The sequence below is a fragment of the Muntiacus reevesi genome, chromosome 15 (genome assembly GCF_963930625.1).
Source record: "Muntiacus reevesi chromosome 15, mMunRee1.1, whole genome shotgun sequence".
NCBI classification, from domain to species: Eukaryota; Metazoa; Chordata; class Mammalia; order Artiodactyla; family Cervidae; genus Muntiacus; species Muntiacus reevesi.
In genome coordinates this window covers 64,033,026-64,054,884 of record NC_089263.1, presented here as the reverse complement: position 1 = coordinate 64,054,884, position 21,859 = coordinate 64,033,026, and the positions used below count along the sequence as shown (strand labels likewise).

Below are 21,859 nucleotides of genomic sequence, written 5' to 3'. Positions count from 1 at the left end.
AATACTGAAGTAGTTACTACTAAAAGTCTAGAAAGTTTATTATCTTAGTGACTTAAAAAAAAATTTGAATGAGGTTTAAAACTTTTAATCCAATTCTGAGAATACAAAGAAATACTATGTTGTTAAAGAAACAAAACAAATTAACATGGTACTGTATTAATGAAAGTATAGATTTTGTTCAAATTTCACAAAATTTTATGCTAGTGTCCATTATTTGCTTTCATATCTTATTCAAGATTCCCTGTTGTACTTAACTGCATCAATCAGTTTCATCTGCATGCAACAAATTCTGGTAAATTCTCTTCTCATTTTTATTCTGTTACAAATATTTTCTAATTTTCCTTGTTATGGCTTCTTAGATACACCCATCATTTAAAAGTGGACATTTAATTTCAAAAAAAAAAAAAAAAAAAAAAAGGATAACCAACAAGGACTTACTGTATAGCACAATGGGAACTCTGCTCAATGTGATGTGGCAGCTTAGATGGGAGGGGAGTTTGGGGGTGGAATGGATACATGTATATTAATCGCTGAGTCCCTCTGCTGTCCACCCGAAACTATCATGACGTTGTTATCAGCTATACACCAATATAAAATACAAAGGAAAAAAAAAAAAATACTGGAGCAGGTTGCCATTTCCTACTCTGTGGAACCCAGGCATCAAACCTGTGTCTCTTGCGTCTCCTGCATTGGCAGGTTGGTTCTTGATCACCACGCCAACTGGGAAGCCCCATAATGCAGTATTATTCAGCCATAAAAAAAAAAAAAGAATGAAACAATGCCATCTGCACCAGCCTGAATGGACCTAGAGACTGTCATACTGAGTGAAGTAGGTCAGACAGAGAATGACATCTATCATGTGTTATCACTTGTATGTGGAATATAAAGAAATGGTACAAATGAACCTATTTATCAAAAAGAAACAGAGTCACACACGTAGAAAACAAGCTTATGGTTACAGAGGGAGAAGGTGGGTGGGGGACAAACGGGGAGACTGGGGCTGACATATGCACACGACTGTGGTAGAACAGGTAACTAGTAAGAACCTACATCTGTAATCATCTACATGGGAATAAAATCTAAGAAAGAGCGGATGTACGCATAACTGATTCACTCTGCTGGACAGCAGAAACTAACACAACGTTGTAAATCAACTATACTCCAATAAAAATTAATTAAAAAAAAAAAGGAAACCTAGAGGGGAACAAAGAACCATAGAATATAAATTATTGTGCTTATGATGACACAAATGAGAATATACCTAAGACACACACACACTAAAAAAATTTTTTAACTATACGATTTTTTAAACTGTATGATTCCAGGTTTGCCCTTGGATCTACCTGCTAAAGCACCAAGCTGAAATTTGAGGGGCCTACTTAAGAAATCAGGTTTAAATGTTTACAGCAACTTAATGCTCTATCTTAACTTTTCCTGAACAGAGCTTGGCCTCGTCTATAAAATGTGTGTGCCCACACATCCTTTCTAATCCTTAAAATAACAAGCCACCTCGTTAACACATGGGCAGGATTTTCAAAAGTGGGGGGAAAAATCTACAAAAGTGGGGGGGTCTACAAATCCAAACTATGACAGTAAAAACCTGTTCCTCAAGTATTTTGTACTTTATAAAGATAGTCACAAAGTCAAAATTTACTTTTGAAAACAATTGAGCAGTTATTTCATTCACTGAAGGAAAAATACCTGTTAAGACTGAATAACCTGTGTTTTAAAAAATTTAGCAAACTTGGAATAGAATAGAACTTTCTCAATCTGACAAAAATCATAGACCAAAAACCCTTTAACAAATATTACGCTAAACAGAGAGACTTCATTTTTTATTTGTTGGCTGCACTGGGTCTTCACTGCTGCGTGTGGGCTCTCTAACTGCGGGGAGCTGGGGCTTCCCTCCAGTAGTAGTGCACGGGCTTCTCACTGCAGTGGCTTCCCTTGCTGCGGAGCAGACTCTACAGCATGACAGCTCAGCAGCTGTGGTGCGTGGGCTTAGCTGCCCCATGGCATGTGGCGTCTTCCCAGACCAGGGATCAAACCCGTGCCCCCTGCACTGGCAGGCGGATTCTTAACACTGGACCACCAGGGAAGTCCTAAACAGAGAAACTTAGAATCATTTTCTTAAGATCAGAAACAAGACAAAGCTGCCTACTATCACTATCGTTATTTAACAAAAAACTGGAGCTCATGGCTAGTACTTGTAGGAAAAATTTATAAGAATCTTAAAAAGAAAAAAAAATTAAAAAAAAAAAAGAATCTTAAAAAGAGAGAAAAAATGTCATTATTTGTAGATGATATAAACCACCTGCAAACCAAAAGAAATGGAAATACCACTGGAACTCAAGAGAGAGCTTAGCAAGGTGCAAGATCAACCTATAACAAACATTCCCTACATGAGTAGTAACCTACCACAAAATTTAACTAAAAAATAACCTTCACAATAGCAATAAAAACTAAAAAGTAGGTAGAAATTAACTTGAAGACTATGCAAGAGCTCCCTGGACAAAGCTTTAAATTTTTAATAAAAGACATAAAAGATACCCTATATACTGTAAAATGGGAATTCCACAGTCTTGGACAGATAATATTATACAATCTACCCAAATTTATCTGTAAGTTCAAGGCAATCTCAGTTAACATTTCTAGCTAGTAGTTTATGAGTAATTTTAAACTTACTCTAAAGTGTACATGGACACATATTTCATGGCTACCAGGTCAGCCTCGAAAAAGAGTTAAATAAAGCTCAGAAATAAAAAGTTATCAAGGTTAAAACCAGTAACAAGACATACCTGCATCACACTGTACCCTCAAAAGCATGCACTAAGAGCAACACAGCATCTTTTCTGTGGCATTCTTGCCGAAAGGATATAACCTTAATCTAATCCTGAGAAAACATTAGACAAACTTAAATTTTGGGATATTTGACTGGATCTTGAAACAGAGAAAGAACCCTGGAGAAAAGCAGGTGACAATTCACATAAGCTCTGCAGCCCTTGTTAAGGGTACTGGACCAGGGTCAGTTTCCTAGTTTTCATACCTGTACCATGGTTCCGGCTTCCCTGGTGGCTCAGACAGTACAGCATCTGCCTGGAACGCAGACTTGGGTTCGATCCCTGGAGAAGGAAATGGCAACCGACTCCAGTACTCTTTGTCTGGAAAATCCCATGGATGGAGGAGCCTGGTAGGCTACAGTCCATGGGATTGCAAAGAGCCGGACACGACTGAGCAACTTTACTGGTTCACTGGTATCTATGTGTTCAACATCAGGGGAAACTGAGTGAAAAATATGTATGTACTCTGTACTAATCTCACAATTTTAAGTCTAAACTTATTTTAACATAAAAAGTTTGATAGGTATATACATATAAAGATACAAAGATTACAATATTCTATAAAGTCACAGGGTGTCTTTTATGTTGCCTCTAACCTCTGGCAAGTAGGTAAAATGTGGCAGACTCATACCACAGAAGTGCTATTCTACAGTTAGAGGCAACAGGTTTGATGCATAGATGAGACTGGAATATTTACACAAAGCACAAAACATACAGGTTTAAGAACACACAGAAGAACACTAACATCTTGGGAAGATAAGGGATATGATATATAGGGATTAACAGGAATAAAGAGAATGGCCTCACACTCATCAAGATGTGACTTCTGCAGCTGAGTTTATGAAAATGTTTCCAAGAATATGAATAATAGGGAAGAGGAACTATTATTGTTCATATGCATAAATTCAGCCAACTTGGTTTCATTTGTAATAAAATGCTTATTACTGGTATTAGGACCTAACAGAGGCAGAAAGTATTTTTTTTAAAAAGTGGCAAGAATACACAGAAGTGAACTACACAAAAGAGATCTTAAATGACCCATATAACCACGATGGTGTGATCACTCACTCAGAGCCAGACATCCTGGAGTCTGAAGTCAAGCAGGCCTTAGGAAGCATCACTGTGAACAAAGCTAGTGAAGGTGATGGAATTCCAGCTGAGCTATTTCAAATCCTAAAAGATGATGCTGTGAAAGAGCTGTACTCAATATGCCAACAAATTTGAAAAACTCAGCAGTGGCCACAGGGCTAAAAAGGTCAGTTTTCATTTCAATCCCCAAGAAAGACAATCCCAAAGAATGCTCAAACTACCACCCAATTGCACTCATCTCACACACTAGCAAAGTAATGCTCAAAATTCTCCAAGTGAGGCTTTCAACAGTATGTGAACCGAGAAGTTCCAGATGTTCAAGGTGGATTTAGAAAAGGCAGAGAAACCAGAGATCAAACTGCCAACATCCAATGGATCATTGAAAAAGCAAGGGAGTTCCAGAAAAACATCTACTACTGCTTTACTGACTATGCCAAAGTCTTTGACTGTGTGGATCACAACAAACTGGAAAATTCTTAAAGAGATGGGAATACGAGACCAACTGACCTGCCTCCTGAGAAATCTGTATGCAGGTCAAGAAGCAACAGTTAGAACCGGACACACAACGGACTGGTTCCAAATTGGGAAAGGAGTTCAACAAGGCTGTACACCATCACCCTGCTTATTTAACTTATATGCAGAGTACATCATGGAAATGCTGGGCTGGACGAAGCACAAGCTGGACTCAAGATTGCTGGGAGAAATATCAATAACCCCAAATACGCAGATGACACCACCCTTACGGCAGAAAGCGAAGAGGAACCAAAGAGCCTCTTGATGAAAGTGAAAAGGCTGGCCGAAAACTCAACATTCAAAAAACAAAGATCATGGCATCCAGTCCCATCACTTCATGGCAAATAGATGGGGAAACAATGGAAACAGTGACAAAGACTTTATTTTCTTGGGCTCCAAAATCACTGCAGATGGTGACTGCAGCCATGAAATTAAGATGCTTGCTCCTTGGAAGAAAAGATATGACCAACCTAGACAGCATATTAAAAAGCAGAGACATTACTTTGGCAACAAAGGTCCGTCTAGTCAAACCTATGGTTTTTTCAGTAATCAATATGGATGTTGAGAGCTGGACCATAAAAAAAGCTGAGCACCAAAGAACTGATGCTTTTGAACTGTGGAGTTGGAGAAGACTCTTGAGACTCCCTTGTACTGCAAGGAGATCAAACCAGTCAATCCTCAAGGAAATCAATCCTGAATATTCACTGGAAGGACTGATGCTGGAGTTGAAATTCCAATACTTTGGCCACCTGTTGTGAAAACAGACTCATTTGAAAAGACCCTGGTGCTGTGAAAGATTGAAGGCAAGAGGAGAAGGAGACGACAGAGGATGAGATGGTTGGATGGGATCACCGACTCGATGGACGTGAGTTTGAGCACGCTCCAGGAGTTGGTGATGGAGAGAGAAGCCTGGTGTGCTGCAGTTTATGGGGTCATAAGAGTTGAACACGACAACTTAGTGACTCAACTGAACTGATTACTGGTATGGCAGATGAAGCATCGTAATAATGAAACATACTGAAAAATAAATTTACTTGACTTACCCTCAGAAGAATAAAGCACAAATTGCAGCTAAAGAAAACTGACTCAGTAGCTTCTGACCAGTTAATTATATGCTAAGTACTCATTAAATAACAGGTTCTACAGAGGAATAAAACAAATAGAACATATGCACACAGTTTAGCTGGGGAGCTAACGGAGAACAGTAACTGAAACCAGGGGCAATCCCTGCCCCACGAGAAAATCAAAGTGTGACTACTCCAAGCACCATCCAACAGGTTTGTGAGAAATGTGTGAAGTTTTCATCTTTCTATTAAAGCAACAGGTTAATTTTATTCAATTTTTAATTTATTTTCAAAAATATATCCCCAAATATTTCAACACCTAATATAAAAAGAGTAAGATTCTACATTCCTTTTTTCACACTGTCTTTAAAATCTGGAATATACTTTCTATACACAAGACATCTTAACTCAGACCAGTCACATTTCAAGGACTCAGTAGCCACACATAGCTGGTAGCTACTGTGCTGGACAATGCAGCTCTAAGCACACAGACAACATGACTATGTTTGGGCAAGATGAAGGAAAAACAGATAACCAGGATGGAGGGGAAAAATGGGGATGGAGTCTTTGAAAGACAAGTAGCAGAGTTTTAAAGGAAGATGAAGGCCATTTCAAGCCTGACATGAGCACAAGGAAAGCTTAAAAAGCCTGGAGGGTGCCAGGAGAGACATCCCTTAACCTGATGGTCTAGCCAATTTCACCTCTCACAATTCTTTCACACACCTCTAACACTGAAAAAAAAATTGGCTTAATTCCTTGACATCATGACTGCTGGAAATTTCTTCTCTTTCTGTTCTTGACTAGGCTGGCACTTCTGTCTTGCATCCCCTTGCTTTAGTTAATTCCTACACTGAAGTACTTGACTAAGAGCTCCTTGATGGTAATAATTCTCTCTCTCTCTATTCTTAGAACACAAGAACTGGCAACCAGCAGGTGTGAAACTGCTAGATGAAAAGTCAAGGAAAATAGGTGAACAGTTAGAAAAAACAGAATTAGAAAGGTGGGTCCGTAACTTTGAATAATGAACCAAACTTTAGATTACCCAGCTTTCTAGAATAACACTACAAAAGCTACCTGAAGAGGGACTTTGACATTTACATTCAGAATCCTCATCATGTGGAGCAGACTGGGCCAAGCACTTTTTGGGGTTAGTTTCTTCAGTCACAACAACCCTGAATAGATGATGTTAACTCTCTTCTGTTAGATAAAAAGATGTAATGTATAGCATGCGGATTATATTATATTGAATACATAATACTAAATTATATATTTGAAGTAGCTAAGAGTGTAGATTTTAAAATTCTCTGAACAGAAAAAAACGCTTAATTTTATGTGGTGATGAATATTAACTAGACTCATTTTGGTGATCATTTCACAACATATACAAATATCAAATCATTATGTTGTACACCTGAAACTAATATGATGCTACGTGTCAATTACATCAATTAAAGTTTTTAATTATATTAAAAAATTTTAAATGAGGCACAGACAAGTAATTAACTTGCCCATGGTCAAATTACTTGTATTAGTATTGGAAGACCAGGTTCAAACACAAGCCTCTAACTCCAAATCCAAATTTCTCTCATATTTTGCTGCTCCTTCTTTTTTGGCTCCACATCTGGTCCACTCCACCTCAGAAGTGACTTCAGAATCTCTCCCTCAACCACAGTCTTAGGCTCCCATCTTTAACTCTGACTTCAAAAGCCCAGACTCTTCCCATTAAGCCTCCCTTTAAGAAAGCTATCTGAGGTTTTAAAAAAGGAGAAAGATGATGAAATCACTCGAATTACAGAAAAAAGCGGCTGAAGACACAGGACATGAGAGATGAAAGAAATGACAACATAGAGATGAGATGAAAACACCAATAAACAAGCATTAATGATGGCTAGCATTTATCTATTACTTACTATGTGTCAGGCACCATTCTAAATGCTTTACCCATACTGTCCCATTTAATCACTAATTCAACCAATATTTATTTACTGATCACCTGTAATAAATGACCAGCATGTTCTAGGTATTTGAAATAGTATCAATTAAAAAAAAATCTCATGGAGTGTTCAGTATGCCAGAGGATATCGACAAAACACAATAAACCTAAGAAATAAATAAACTATATACTATGCTAAAGGTGACAATGCAATGGGGGGAAAAACACTAGATCAGGGTTAGGGAGGTTGGGAGGGCCATCAATGGTCAGAGCAAACCTCACCGAGGTGATGCCTGAAAAGAGAAGGTGAGAGAATGAGCCATGAGAGTACCTGGAAGAAAAGTGTTCGGACAAAGAGAAGAGCCGACGCCAAGGCACTGAGGCTGGAGTGTCCCTGGTGTACTCAAAGAACAGCAAGAAGATCCTCGGGTCTACGGACACGGTGAGTGAGACGAGGCAGGAGATGAGAGCAGAGAGGTAGGGCAGGCCACAGCATGGAAGGTGTTATCTTATAACAGCCCCATGAGCTGATTACTACCACCAATCCCATTTTATAGATGAGGTAAAACCTCATTTTACAGATGAGACATGAAGAAGTTAAAAAACTTGTCCAAGGGCACACAAAAAACGCTAGGTCAGATTATAAACTCCAAGAGTAACTATTACAGTGGCTGGAAAACATGACCCCAAAGTCTCTGACTCCCATTACAAGGAAAGGGTGATGTCCCTTCCACTTGAATCTGGGCGCCCCGGAATGCTTTAGCATTTTAAGAACTAATACTATGTGACTTCTGAGAATAGGCCATAAAAGGCAAGCAGCTCTGTCTTGTTTGCTGAAATATCAAGCCACCTCGCGTCTGATCACACTAAGGTCTCCATGCTGGAGAGGCCCACGCAGTGGCTCTGACCAAGGGCCCCAGCAGCCTTTTAACAACACCTGTCAATGTGCCAGATTAAGAAGTAGTCTTAGGTGGCTCAACTGCTAAAGAATCTGCCTGCAACGCAGGAGACCTGGTTCGATCCCTGGGTTGGGAAGATTCTCCTGGAGAAGAGAATAGCTACCCACTCCAGCATTCTGGCCTGGAGAATTCCATGGACTGTATATAGTCCATGGGGTCGCAAAGAGTCAGACACGACTGAGCGACTTTCACTTTCACTTATGATATGCATCTTTCAACCCAGCTGTTCAAATCCCCAAGCCTTTCATGATACCCCAAGTGAAGTCCCAGATATAAGTCATTCCCATTTAAATTACACTACTCACACAAAATCTGTGAGTACAATGAAACAGTTGTTGTTTTACACTACTAAGTTGTGGAGTGGCTAGTTCCACAGCAATAATAAGTAGGATAACTATATAATAAACAGGAAATAAATGTTAAGCACCTGACCTAAGTTAACAGAGAAAGAAAAAGAAACTGGAATACATTACCATAGTATGTCGAAAGTTCTTTATCATTGAAAATCTTTAATGTCTAGAAGGCAACCTTCTTTTAAGAGAAACACTATATAAGCTCCTTTAGTCCATTCACTAGTGAAGCTAACACACGCCCATGAATACCAAAGCAAGTCTGGGACAGGCAAGGACTACGCAAAGGAAGGAAGACACGGAAAGAGGTGAAGACAGAATGTGAATGGAGTGCCACCAAAAACACCTCATGTGCCTTCAACAATAAAAGTTGCCTGCCCAGCTTAAATTATGATTCTGGACAAAGAATGGTAAGACTAAGAGTGGAAGGCTGTGTTAGGAAATTGTTCTATGTTTACTCCTCCCTGGGATTCTCATTTTAATCTGCTACTGTGGTCAATGAAGTCATAAAGGTACTGACTATAAAAAGAATGGGGCTATATAAAATTCTAGAATAAGACCCTTGAGTTCAGCTTACTCAAACTTCATACGAAACTCTCCCAAAATAGATTTTCATATAAAATGTCCTAATGGTCATGTGCAGTCATGAGAACTGGACCATAAGAAAGGCAGAACGCCAAAGAATGGATGCCTTCAAACTGTGGCGCTGGAGAAGACTCCTGAAAGTCCCTTGGACAGCAAGGAGATCAAACCAGCCAATCTTAAGGGAGATCAACCCTAAATATTCACTGGAAGGACTGATGCTGAAGCTGAAGCTCCAGTATTTTTGTCACCTGATGTAAACAGACGACTCACTGGAAAAGGCCCTGATGATGGGGAAGACTGAGGGCAGAAGGAAAAGAGGGAGTCAAAGCATGAGAAGGCTGGACAGCTTCACCGATACAACGAACATGAACTTGGGCAAACTCTGGGAGATGGTGAGGGATAGGGAGGCCTGGTGTGCTCAGTCCACAGAGTCACGAAGAATCAAAGACATAACTAGGCAAATGAACAGCACAAATCCCACAATATCTAACCTCCACCCCCTCCCCCCAAGCAACTGCCTATTAGTGAGAAACACAAACAAAACATCTTAAGCTTTGTTCAAGCTTCAGTTCTGAAAACCAAGATCCCAGGTAACCCAGATGCAATAAGGTAGAAACAATGCCTTATCTACTCTACACAAGATTGTGCAGGACTAACCAACCATCACCGAGCAGCTCAGGTGACCTAAGGGCAGTGCTAAAGAATCTAGTTTGAAGAAAAAGCTGGACTTGCCTCAAAAAAGTCATTTTCTTCCAGTGCCAACTTCTGCCCTCTCAATTACTGTACAGGCAGGTGCATGTGGGTCAGCACAAACCCTTTGTGACTACTTGTAGATCAATTCCAAGCACATTCTTTAAATTCCTGTGTAAGACAACATTAAAGTTGGGAGATTCCCAAGGAAGAGATCTGTTTTCTCATTATTTTGAAAGTTTAAAATGGATGGGAGACAAGTGAATTAATACTTTAATCTTCCCAGTGGTGATCAGAAGTGGCTATACTCCTTGACTCTTACTTCCAACTTGGAAACAAATTCCAGGGATAAAATCTAGCCATGTTTTAGAATCCAGAGCAATCCTCTTTGAAATTAAAGGTAACAAACAAGTACCATTAATTCATATTAAACTGTGTATGAATCTCTTAAAAGTAATTACAATACAAATAATCATGCACTACACAATCAAAGGGGTGTCCCGGATGGAGCAGGGGTAAAGAACCCACCTGCCACTGCAGGAGACACGGGAGACCCAGGTTCGATCCCTGAGTCAGGAAGATTCCCTGGAGTAGGAAATGGCAACCCACTCCAGTGTTCTTGCTGGGAGAATTTCACAGAGGAGCCTGGAAGGCTATACAGCCCATGGGGTTGCAAAGAAGTCAGACACAGCCAAGCCTACACACACACACTCAAAACGACAAATATTCTACTCACTGAAAATTTCCACCTTCACCTAATTTACATAAAAAAGAAATGAAAACAACTCTCAAATTGAATAAGATCTTTTCCCAAACACTTTGCCCAATAAAAACACTAATTCTTCAGAGAGCAACCTTTTTTTTTAAGGCTCAAACCGCTTGATTCCATAGACAGTTGTGCTTGGAAGTTAAGCAGATTAAGTGAAACCACAGGACATGTTTTAAATATTATATAAAGTACCTAGTACTGTTGCCTGATACATAGTATTCAACAACCAGTAACTATTTTTATTCTTGATAACCTCACTTTCAACAAAGAACCAATTTTACAACTCAAGGAACCTGAAAATGTTATTGAAACCACTGAAATCTCTTCTTTAGTCACAAGACAATCTAAAGGAACATAATTTAGTCAGCAAGCCTTCACTGAATACTAACACAGCAATTCTTTAAAGTGTGGTCCCTAGATCTGAAGCATTAACATCATCTGGTAGAACTTGTTAGAAACGCAAACTCTAGGGCCCCAAAGCTACAATCAAGGTCTAGGGGTGAGCCTGGCCATCAGAGCTTCCATAAGCCCTCCAGTGTTTGCTCCAGTTTGAGAGTTAGCGGGCTAGTTTCACAGAGCTCGGGGTGGTGTGTTCTTCGGGGACTGGGAGCCCAGAGGCAGAGGAGTGATGGAGTTCCTAGGCATATCCTCCATGGAGCCTGGCACAGTGCCACACACAGAGCAGGCACTCAGGTCTGAGCAGGGTAACAGTCAAATTGCCAGTGGCTGGCTGGACAATAACAACATCAGTTTATTATTTCACAGAGATAAAAAATTCTGATGACTGTCTGCATTAACAAATAATGCAATAAGTAAGGACACAATGTGCACAGACCAGGAGCTGTTTAAGTGGCAAAGTATTCCAGGGCCTCCGGTACTTTGGCAAGTAACCCAGGCTTACTTACAAAGTGTCATATGCTTTGAAATGTAAGTGGAAAATACATTTCAAATTTACCAGTACACAAACATAATCTGTTCATGACCTCTATACAAGTCGACTGTGGAACATAAACTAAAATGCAAACTTTTTGTTGCCTTTAAAAAAAGCACTTGTTAAAAATAAATAAAAAAGTAAAAAAAGCACTTGTTTCACATATTACTCATCTAATAATATGTGGACCCAATATAGACTCCAATTTGAACAAAGTGTTTTAAAAAAAAACAGCCAAAATTGTCCATCAACTGGTGAACTGATTAAAAAAAAACTGCTATACACCCAAACAATGAACTACTTACTACTCAGCAATAAAAAGGAATGAACTACTGATACACACACAAACACAAATAATTCTCAAAAATATTAGCCAAATTAAAGATGCTAGCCACAAAATTATACGCTCTTTGACACCATTTAAGTAACATTTCAGAAAAAGGAAAACCAGAGAGACAGGTAACAGATCCATAGTTGCCAACAGCTGGGGGAAGGGAGAGGGAATTGTGAAGAGAAACAGGGCACCTTTCTGGGCAATGGAAAGGTTCTCTAACCTGACCGTGATAGTGATTACATAACCATACATTTGTCAAAATTCATCAAACTGCACACTTGGGAAGAGTGAATGTTCTATCTCAACATACACAACTTAAAAGAGCTGCCCATCAGACTGAGAACTCCCATTCATTCTTGAACCCTCATTACTCAATTGGCAGGAAGTCTAATACTCAGTTCAGTAGTATCAGGTAAATAATATGGTATATGCCAGACATGAAACACCACACAAGGTATCACACTGTGAAAGATATACAACTACTTTCAGAACATGTCAACACCAGAGTTAAAAAGAGGGCATGGAGAAATAATGCAATGATGTACTACAAACCTCTATTTTATCACTGTCAGAAATTCAATTTTAAATACATTCCAAGAGAATAAAGGCACACTCCATAACCTACATTTTTTTTAAAGTTAGTAATTTCTAATGACACACAAAAAGATTACACCGTAATTCAACAAATTCAACAGAGAAACCAGTAAAGACCCATTTGGTGTAAACCCTTCATTATCACAAATCTGCTATCATTGTTTCTGATTATAGTTTACTTAGAAATTATGGAGCTCCTGGGACTTCCCTGGTGGTCCAGTGGTTAACACTCCCCGCATCCACTGCAGGGGGCCCAGGTTCCACGCCTGGTGAAGGAACTAAGATCCCATATGCCATGCAGTGCAGTCAAAAAATAGAAAAATAATAGAAACAAAATAGGAAGTATGGACCTCCTGTTTTGGTTCGATGTAAGACTGTGCTTCTCTGAGTGAAAGTCAATGATGCAAGTTAACTCACATTTTTGCCTGCTCCACTCTACACAGTCAAAGAACAAGAAAACAATGAAGAATTAGGTTCTATGAGAAAATGAAATTCACCAATTCACCTTGTCTAGATTTTCTACTGCTTTTCATGTAATTTCCTAATTCATGTCCAGGTTAAAGAGCATTAAATATCATCCATTAATATACGTAAAGGGATGCTTTAGGCCAAGATTTACATAAACAGATTAAATCACCTAATGGTTATCCAGCAAATAAGTGGCATTTTGAAGAGTGAAATAAAGGTATTTGATACCACTAAGTCACAAGGTCTCAGGACGTTATTGAAAGCATGAAAACAGGCAGAGCAAGGAAGCTTTTCCTAAGTGACAGCATTTTCTTGCCAGGAATTACCTCATAACACTTATAATAAAAGGCCAGTGAAGTTTCTTTACAAGTTATTTTCTAGACTTTTTAAAAACTTTTTATTTTGTATTGGGGTAGAGCCAATTAACAAAGCTATGAGCGTTTCAGGTGAGGGGGACCCAGCCGTACCTATACATGTATCCGATCTCCCCAAGCCCCCTCCCATTTAGGCTGCCCCACAACACTGAACAGAGCTTCATGTGCTATACATTAGGTCCTTGCTGGTTATCCACACAGCAGTGTGTACATGTCCATCCCCCCATCCCCACCCCCAACCTAGATGTTTTTGTTTTTAACAGAAGATAACTCACAGCTAGACTGGGAACAGTCCTGAAGCCAGAGCTAGAAGAGTTCCAATCGCACTGGGACAGAGTCAACATCTCTGGAATGGAATTTTTACTACAAGTTGTCAGTCACTAAAACTGCTGTTCCTTGCCTTTTTAAAAAGTTCACAAGAACAAAAGCCAAGGTTCCTTTTACAGAATCATAGAATGTAAGTGCCAGGATAGACCAAAGAGCTCATCTAAGCCAAGTTCTTTTCAGGAAGGAGAAGAGCTAAGCCCAGAGTGGGTAACCCTCGGTTAGGCAGTGCGAGGCAGGCAGCTTGACTACACACCCTCATTTGAAAGGTGCTCAACTAACTCCTTCAAAACAGATTCGTCTGGAAACGCGGCTGCTACTCGATAAGTCTAAACTCTCTCCAAGAATTTCTGAGTAGCTCTGGAGTTCCACCTAAGGGGGCCGAAAAAATCCCTCAGAGGGCGTTTACTTCTAGTGACTGTCACTACACTCAGTTGCAGACGATTTACAGAAAGAGGCATAAAGGACAGTCCACTTGGTCCAATTAAGTACGTTTAGTCAACACCACGAACCCGTTTTTAACCCGAGAGCCTCTCAAGAGCTGCCTACTTCATCTGAAGAGAGTCTGGTAGCGGAGACCCGACACACGCTCTGAGAGCCCACTGCGCGGCCACCGCCTCTCAGGACCGCGGCCGGCCACGCTGCAGCCTCAGCGCTTCGCTTCCGAGAGAGCACCCGGCATAGTCACGGATGCGCTTCCCGCCCCGCGCGTTCAGGAAACGGGCCGCCCACCGGACCCCAGGTGGCGAGGAGAGGGATGCGGCCGCGCTCCCGGGGGCGGCGCGCGGAGACCCAACCCGAGCGGCCGCCGAGGTTACTCACGTTCTCAGTGTCCCGTTCATTCACCGTCGGCAACGGGGTCCTAGTGGACATTTTACTTCACTTCACTTCACAACGGGAGGGCGAAACAAAACAGCGCGGCCCCGGGGCCGGCGTCGCGGCGAAGAGAGCCCGGCGGTTCCGGAGCGGCGCCGCGGGAGGGCGGCTCCCCTCCCCCACGGCCGTCTAGAACCCGGGCCGGGCCCGGGCCGTCCCCCGGAGGGTCGCGGGGCTCATGCTCCCCCGGCCCCGGCGGCCGCGCCGAGGAGCCCCGCGGTCGGCGGTGGCGGGGCCGGGCCGCCGGCGGCGGCGGCGGCGGCGGGCTGCGGCTCGGCCCGCCGGCGTCCCCGCGCCTCAGGGCGCCCCGCAGGCCCGGACCCCCTCGCCTCCTCCTCCGCCCCCGCCCGTCGCGCCGCGGATTTCAGCGCCTGAGCCTCCACACAGCGCCGCCGGCGGCCCCTGAAGAGGATGTGGAGTGCGAGACAGGTCCCCGCGAGCTGCGGGCGCCGACCATGGAGGGAACTGCGGAAGCGGCGCCTGCGCCTGGCTACTCTTCTCCCTCCGGCTCTATTTCCGCTTCAGCCTCCGCCCGGTGGCTGCCTACACCGCCGCTCCCGGCACCTTCGAGCCTCACGGACCCAAGATGGCCGCCTCTCGGCTTCCTTTGCTGCCTCCGGATGCCGGAAGTGACGACACCGCCGCCTCCCGGGGTTCGGCCAATCAGCGCGGCCCGAGGAAGCCGGCCGGACTGCTGTTGCTAGGGGCGACTCCCGGGCCGAGGGGGCGGTGCCCATGGCAGGGAAGGGCTGCTGGTACCCGCGGGTGGCTGGGGCGGCGGGTTCCCGGCGTCCTGAGCACGCGGTCGTCGGGAAGGAGCCGGCAAATGGTCCTGGGCGGCGGCATGAGCTAAGACTGTTGGACTGGCGTTTGTAGTGTTGATGGAGCGTCTACTGTGTGCAACAGCCGAGGTCGCGTCCCTCAATAAAAGCTGGGAGCGCGCTGCATCCAGATGGAGCCGTGACAGTAGTTATGGGGTCAGGGCTGCGGGGAGGAGCCGAGTTCCTGCATCGTTAACGGTGACCCGGGAACCGTGAACTCAGTCACCTTTCCTGCCCCCGGCACGCTGAGCAGCCCTAGGCTGAGCTCAGCATCCTGAGGGCAGCAGACCCGTCCCGCCCACGAGGAACTCGCGGTCGGGAGGGAGATAGACCCGGACGCAGCTTGCAGAAGGAAGAGTGCTACAAGGGGGCCGGGAGCCCTAGAGTCCCCCTGGGACTACTGCGTAAATCTCCGTCGGGGGGAGGGTTATAACCGGACTCTTCTTCGTTCCCGGGTCCCACCTTGGGTCGGAGTTTGGTGGACGCTTGCAGACTGAGGCGTTGGAGATAGAACCTCCCCTGCAACCCTTCCAGCTCCTGAACCTCTGATTGTAACGCGTGGACCTGCCCAGAGTCTGGCCGTCGGTGGACGGAATGCTTCAGTGCAGTGTTCTGAGAAGCCAGGGCGGAAGGAGCTGAAGTAACAGTGATCTGCTACTGAGAGTCCACCTTGTGGGTTCCATACATCTGTTAGCTCATTTAAGCCTCGGGGTAACCCTCTAAGATGGGCAGACACACCTAGCGATCCCAAGTCTAAACAGGTTACAGTGACGTGACCAAAATACTCAAGTTGGTTAGCTGCAAGGCTGGGATTTGAACTCATATCCTAAAACTTATAAAAGAAAAGCGCTTGTTTTGGGTATGTCCTGCTTTTCCTTTCCTATTTTTAATGTTTTCTCCTTTCGTCCCCCAGGATGTGACTCTTCTTGCTCTGTCTGGGACATTTCCTGCCCTGTGCGACACATAGATCTTTAAACGCCAGAATCACTCCCAGAAAGGACAGATGCTCACAACGTTAGGACATAGGAGTACTAAGATGCAGTCAGGGCTTCCATTGCTTCCTCTCAGGAAAGTGTTCAGGCCAAAGGTTGCCCTGTTTGAATTAAAATGCCCTTCTCTTTCTCTCTTTGGCCAAGCAGAGATGGTTGGATTTTTGTTAGTTAAATGTATGCTTCACACAGTTCAACTGAGAAATGTGGGTGAGCACAAGACTGTGGAGTCCCTGTAGGCACATTTGGCCCCCAACCTGGGAAGGTGGTCAAGAAAGCTTCCTGGAAGCGTGGTGGTTATGCTGCATCTAAATGCATGAGTCGGGTTAGCCAGGTGAGGGTGGCTGAAAGGGGATGCCAAGCAAGATGACTTGTACAGATGAGGAGCAACGTGGTGGTTTAGGTAAAGGTCAAGAGGTGAGTGGTGAGACTGGAGGGGTAGGCCAGGCCCAGGCCAGGTTTGGACACAGCATGGAACTCCTGATGACAGGAATGTTAACTAGGTCAGCTGCGTAAACACCCAGAGGACCCACAAAAGGGTTTCAGCCTGGGACAAGAGCTGAGAGAAAGGGTTTGGACAATTCAGAACATTCCACATTGGCCAGAGAAGTGGCTGGCGGGTGAGGTTTTCACCTCAACGCTTTTTTCACTGAAGGCACACATTAAATAATGAGTCAGTGAATGCCAAGAGGTAGGAAATGAAGCTGACAGTACTTAACAAGATGCTTCTGGTTTTCATAAAGGCTACAATTAAAGAAACACTTCAAAACTTTCATAGCACTCGTGTCAAATGATATGATTGTACTATAAAGACCTGGAAATGGGAGGCAAGGTGTACATGTTCCACGCAAAATGGAGGAGGAGAAAAAAAGAAAGACAACCCACTTTTCTGTCTAAAGGACCCTCTGTAGCCTAAATTATGTACATCTAAGGATCTGTCTGGAAGAGATGGAAGGGTAGGATCTGAAAATTGTTCTTGAAATGTCTTCTTCTGTCCTTTTTCATATGCCTATTTCCCGTCTTCATTTTTTTTTTTTTTTATAATTTTATGTATTGATTTTTGGCTGTGCTGGTCTTCATCGCTGAGTGGCCTTTTCTCTAGTAGTGGTGAGTGGGGACTACTCTGTAGTTGCAGTGCCCGGGCTTCTCGTCACGGAGGCTTTTACTGTTGCGGAGAACAGGCTCTAGGGTGCTCGGGCTTCAGTAGTCGCAGCAAGTGGGCTCAGTAGTTGGGACTTCCAGGCTCCAGAGCGCAGGCTGTATAGTTGTAGAGCACAGGTTCAGTTGTCACATGTGGGATCTTCCTGGATCAGGGATCAAACCCATGTCTCCTGCGTTAGCAGGCAGATTCTTTACCACTGAGTCACCAGGGAAGCCCCTCCTGTCTTCATATTAAAATAGGTTGTATCTCAGGCTCCTTGAACTGAAAAGATATAACTAAATACACCAAGTTGTGTATGTGCACAGATAGGGCCTGCTTTCGTGTCAAGAAGGAGGGTCATCTTGAAGATAATCTAGTCCTACCCTTGCTGCTGTAGAAGAGAAACAGCCTGGGAGAGGTGAAGTGACTTGTCTGAAGTTGCACAGCTGATTAGCAGTAGAGCCAGAATGGGCCCCGATTTCAGAAGCCCCAGACTTGTGTCCTTGTCCACAGCTACTGTGGGCGTGTGGTGGGGAAATCTGTGTAGCACTCACTCCACCCCAGCACCAGAAAGAAAGAGCAACCGCACGAGTCCTGAAACTGCTCTCCTCCAGGCTCCTTATGCCAGAAAAATAAGCCCCCGTTTGTTCAAGCCAGGAGAGTTTAGGATGGCTGTTACCTGCAGCTCAGTGCATGCCTAACCAGTGTCAAGTGGTCAGATCTCCTGATCCCCAGGCCTGTGTTCTCTGCACCACACCTAGTTCAGATAGAGGTGGAAAGACCTGCTCCTGCCTGCGCATCACACCACAGCACTCACAAGCACAATTCTGATCTGAGAGGGGGTGGGAACTGCTGGGATCCAGGATCCATTCCTAAGCTTGTGTGTGCAAGTGTGTTGTTGTCGTTGCTGTGTAACTGATAAGGAACAGAATGCTGAGCACTTAGAATAAATAAAGTCAAGAAGAGAAGGAGGGGCTTCCATGGTAGCTCAGCGGTAAAGAATGCCTGACAATGAAGGAGACACGGGTTTGATCCTTGATTCAGGAGATACCACATGCTGTGAAGCAAATAAGCCCGCATCCCACAACTGTGGAAGCTGTGCTCCAGGGCCTGAAAGCCACAGCTACTGAAGCCTGCATGCCTGGAGCCTATGCTCCACAACAGGAAAAGCCACCACAGTGAGAAGCCTGCGCACCGCAACCAGAGTGGCCCCAGCTAGCTGCAACTAGAGAAAAGCCCTGCAGCAACCAACCCAGAATGGTCAAAAATGAATAAATAAAATAAATAATGTGTAAATAAATAATAAACTAGATAAAAGTAATTTTATATTTTTATTTAAGTAAAAAAGTAAAAAGTAAATAAAAGTGAATAAATAAAATTATCTTTTTAAATATTAGCTTTCTTTAAAAAAAAAATTGTGATGATTGTGGGACATCTGGGGTCATCATGCCTGGAGGCAGGGACAGGTGTGTCCTCAACTAGGCCACAGGTGCTTAGAGGCCACCACCCAGGGAAATACAAAGTCCATTCCAGATTCCGCCCTCCTCGTCATCCACAGGCAGGGGGTGTGCTGCTGCTGCTGCTGCTGCTGAGTCGCTTCAGTCGTGTCCGACTCTGTGCGATCCCATAGACGGCAGCCCCCCAGGCTCCCCCGTCCCTGGGATTCTCCAGGCAAGAACACTGGAGTGGGTTGCCATTTCCTTCTCCAACGCATGACAGTGAAAAATGAAAGTGAAGTCGCTCAGTCATGTCTGACTCTTCATGACCCCATGGACTGCAGCCCACCAGGCTTCTCCGTCCATGGGATTTTCCAGGCAAGAGTACTGGAGTGGGGTGCCATTGCCTTCTCCAAGGGGTCAGAGAAGACATGCTGCTATTTTTTTAGTTCGCTGCTCTGGTGAATTAAATTCCTTCTTCACCCCCGTGAAGACACTGTTGTCCTCTGCGAGGGCCAGCAGACAGCTTAGGAATTCTCACGTCCTGGCCATTCTGCCAGGATGACTTCCAGACTACCTGGATCTTCCCTCTTGTTATGAAGCCCTGTCATCTGACTTCTTGCATGGGACCTTCTCAGACTAGCTCCCAGTGGGCAGAATCCTTGACTTTTGCTGTCCAGGTACATAGTACATTCATTGAGCTCCAGCTCTATTGGCAGTGCACCAGGCACCTATGCTAAGACCACTGACTGCACCAGCCCGCTGAGGGAGGTGACAGCTGGGCTCAGAGAGAGGCTGTAGGTTGTCCAGCGTTGTCACAGTCCAGAGAAGAGCCATGGTCCGACTCCGAAGCTGTGATTTGCCCTCCAACTGTCCAGCAGCGATTGGTCCCTTTTGTTCTGAGTAAGCGGAAGGCATTCTAGTCGTGTCACTTACTTCCTTGGAGGGCTCAGTTAGAAACCCGACATAGATCAGTCGGGGATTTTCCTCTTTTCTGTCTTCCACAGTACTGTATCTTTTCAGGATAATTGTGGATGGACTGCTTCTGAGATAGATCATAGACTTCGCAGCCTTCCTAAACACACTATTCTGAAAATTTCAGCTTTTATCAAGGACTCATAGTCCTACTGTCAGCTCCCACGAAACATTGCACTATTGGGGTGTTCTTGGGGGATATGAAGATAGAAAGGGCCATTTTCCCTTGTGCTTGCTGGCCCCAGGCTATTGAAATGTTCTATTCTCTTATCTGTTGGAGATTATAGATCTAAATCTAGTCCAGATGTGCGTGTATGTGACCTTCTGTTGGGTGTCCTTGCTACATCCCGACAGTGTAGCTCTCTGTCCTCTCAACTCTGAGCTGGGAAAACCCACTGTTTAGAACTGTATCCAAAGGTCTATGGAGAGGGCTTAAGAATTGGCCTGACAATACAGGGGACAGGGGTTCAATTCCTGGTCCAGGAAGATTCCACATGCTTCGGGGCAACCAATCCCATGCACCACAACTCCACGACTACTGAGCCCACACACCTAGAGCCTGCGTACCACAATAAGAGTAGTCCCTACTTGCCAAATCTACCTACACGCAGCCAAAAAAATAAAAATTAATTTAAAAAGAAAAAGGTCTATGGAGACAACAGAGGTGGCAGAAAAGCAAGGGCTCTGGAGTTTCAGCTCTGGATGTGAACCCTGGCTGTGGCCCTGAATGCTGGGTGACCTTGAACAAATCACTCCATGTCTCTGAGGCACAGTTTTTTTAATCAGTCAAATGGGAATAACAGAACATTCTACCCATGGCTGCTGTGGAGATTCATGGAGATAATGCCCAGAGAACAGTTAGCATGTATGTGTGGAGTTCACCTCCCAACACAGAGGGGACCCATCTTCCCAGCAGCTGCACTTCTCAGTTCTCCCCTGGATGAGCACTGGACTTGGAGGCTGGAGACATAGGTCAAGGCTTACCAGGCCACAGGTGGCTGGGGGTCAGGGGTCACTCCTCCTCCCATCCAATTTCACCCAGCTCACATGTTGTTGAGCTCATTATAGGAGGCAATGGGTGCAAATGTGCTTGGCAAGGGGCCTTGCAATACAAAAGTTGTTCGTGCTCATATTTATTGTCTCTGTTTTGCAGACAGGTAACTCAGGAAGGGCAGGAGGCTCACTCACGCTGCTCTAGGCAGAAAGTAATGCCATCATATGCCACTTCGGTGGCCCTGACACCCCGCTGGCTGCAAAAACAGACAACAGAAGAATGAGTGAGATAAATGATGAGTGGGTAAATAAAACCCGCTCTCTCCTGGAGCTTCCTATCTGTCCATTCCTTTGCTGCTGCTGCTGCCAAATCACTTCAGTCGTGTCCGACTCCGTGCGACCCCATAGACTGCAGCCCACCAGGTTCCTCTGTCCCTGGGATTCTCCAGGCAAGAATACTGGAGTGGGTTGCCATTTCTTTCTCCAATGCATGAAAGTGAAAAGTGAAAGTGAAGTCGCTCAGTCGTGTCCGACTCTTAGCGACCCCATGGACTGCAGCCTGCCAGGCTCCTCCGTCCATGGGATTTTCCAGGCAGGAGTACTGGAGTGGGGTGCCATTGTCTTCTCCAGTCCATTCCTTTAGGGTTGCCCTATTAAAGCAAGCAGCCCCAGGACTTCCCTGGTGGTCCAGTGGGTAAGAATCTGTCTTCCAATGCAGGAGATGCAGATTCGATCCCTGGTTGGGAAATGAAGATCCCACGTGCCAGGGCAACAAAGGCTGTGTGTTACAACTAGGGAGCCCACGCTGCTG

General features: G+C 44.3%; 1 protein-coding gene across 8 annotated transcripts in view; it reads right to left on the bottom strand.

Moving 5' to 3' along the window:
* MARK3 (microtubule affinity regulating kinase 3) overlaps window positions 1-15,304 on the bottom strand; it is a 102,062-nt gene extending 86,758 nt beyond the window's left edge. For 3 of the 8 annotated variants that reach the window (XM_065905885.1, XM_065905887.1, XM_065905890.1), the window contains exon 1: window positions 14,640-15,303. In XM_065905885.1, coding sequence (XP_065761957.1) covers window positions 14,640-14,690 — 51 coding nt within the window. In that variant the 5' untranslated portion in view covers window positions 14,691-15,303. Of the gene's footprint in view, window positions 1-14,639 lie in introns of all 8 variants that reach the window. The other 5 variants (XM_065905886.1, XM_065905892.1, XM_065905889.1 and 2 more) reach the window with 3 other exon arrangements.
* Window positions 15,305-21,859: the final 6,555 nt, after the last annotated feature.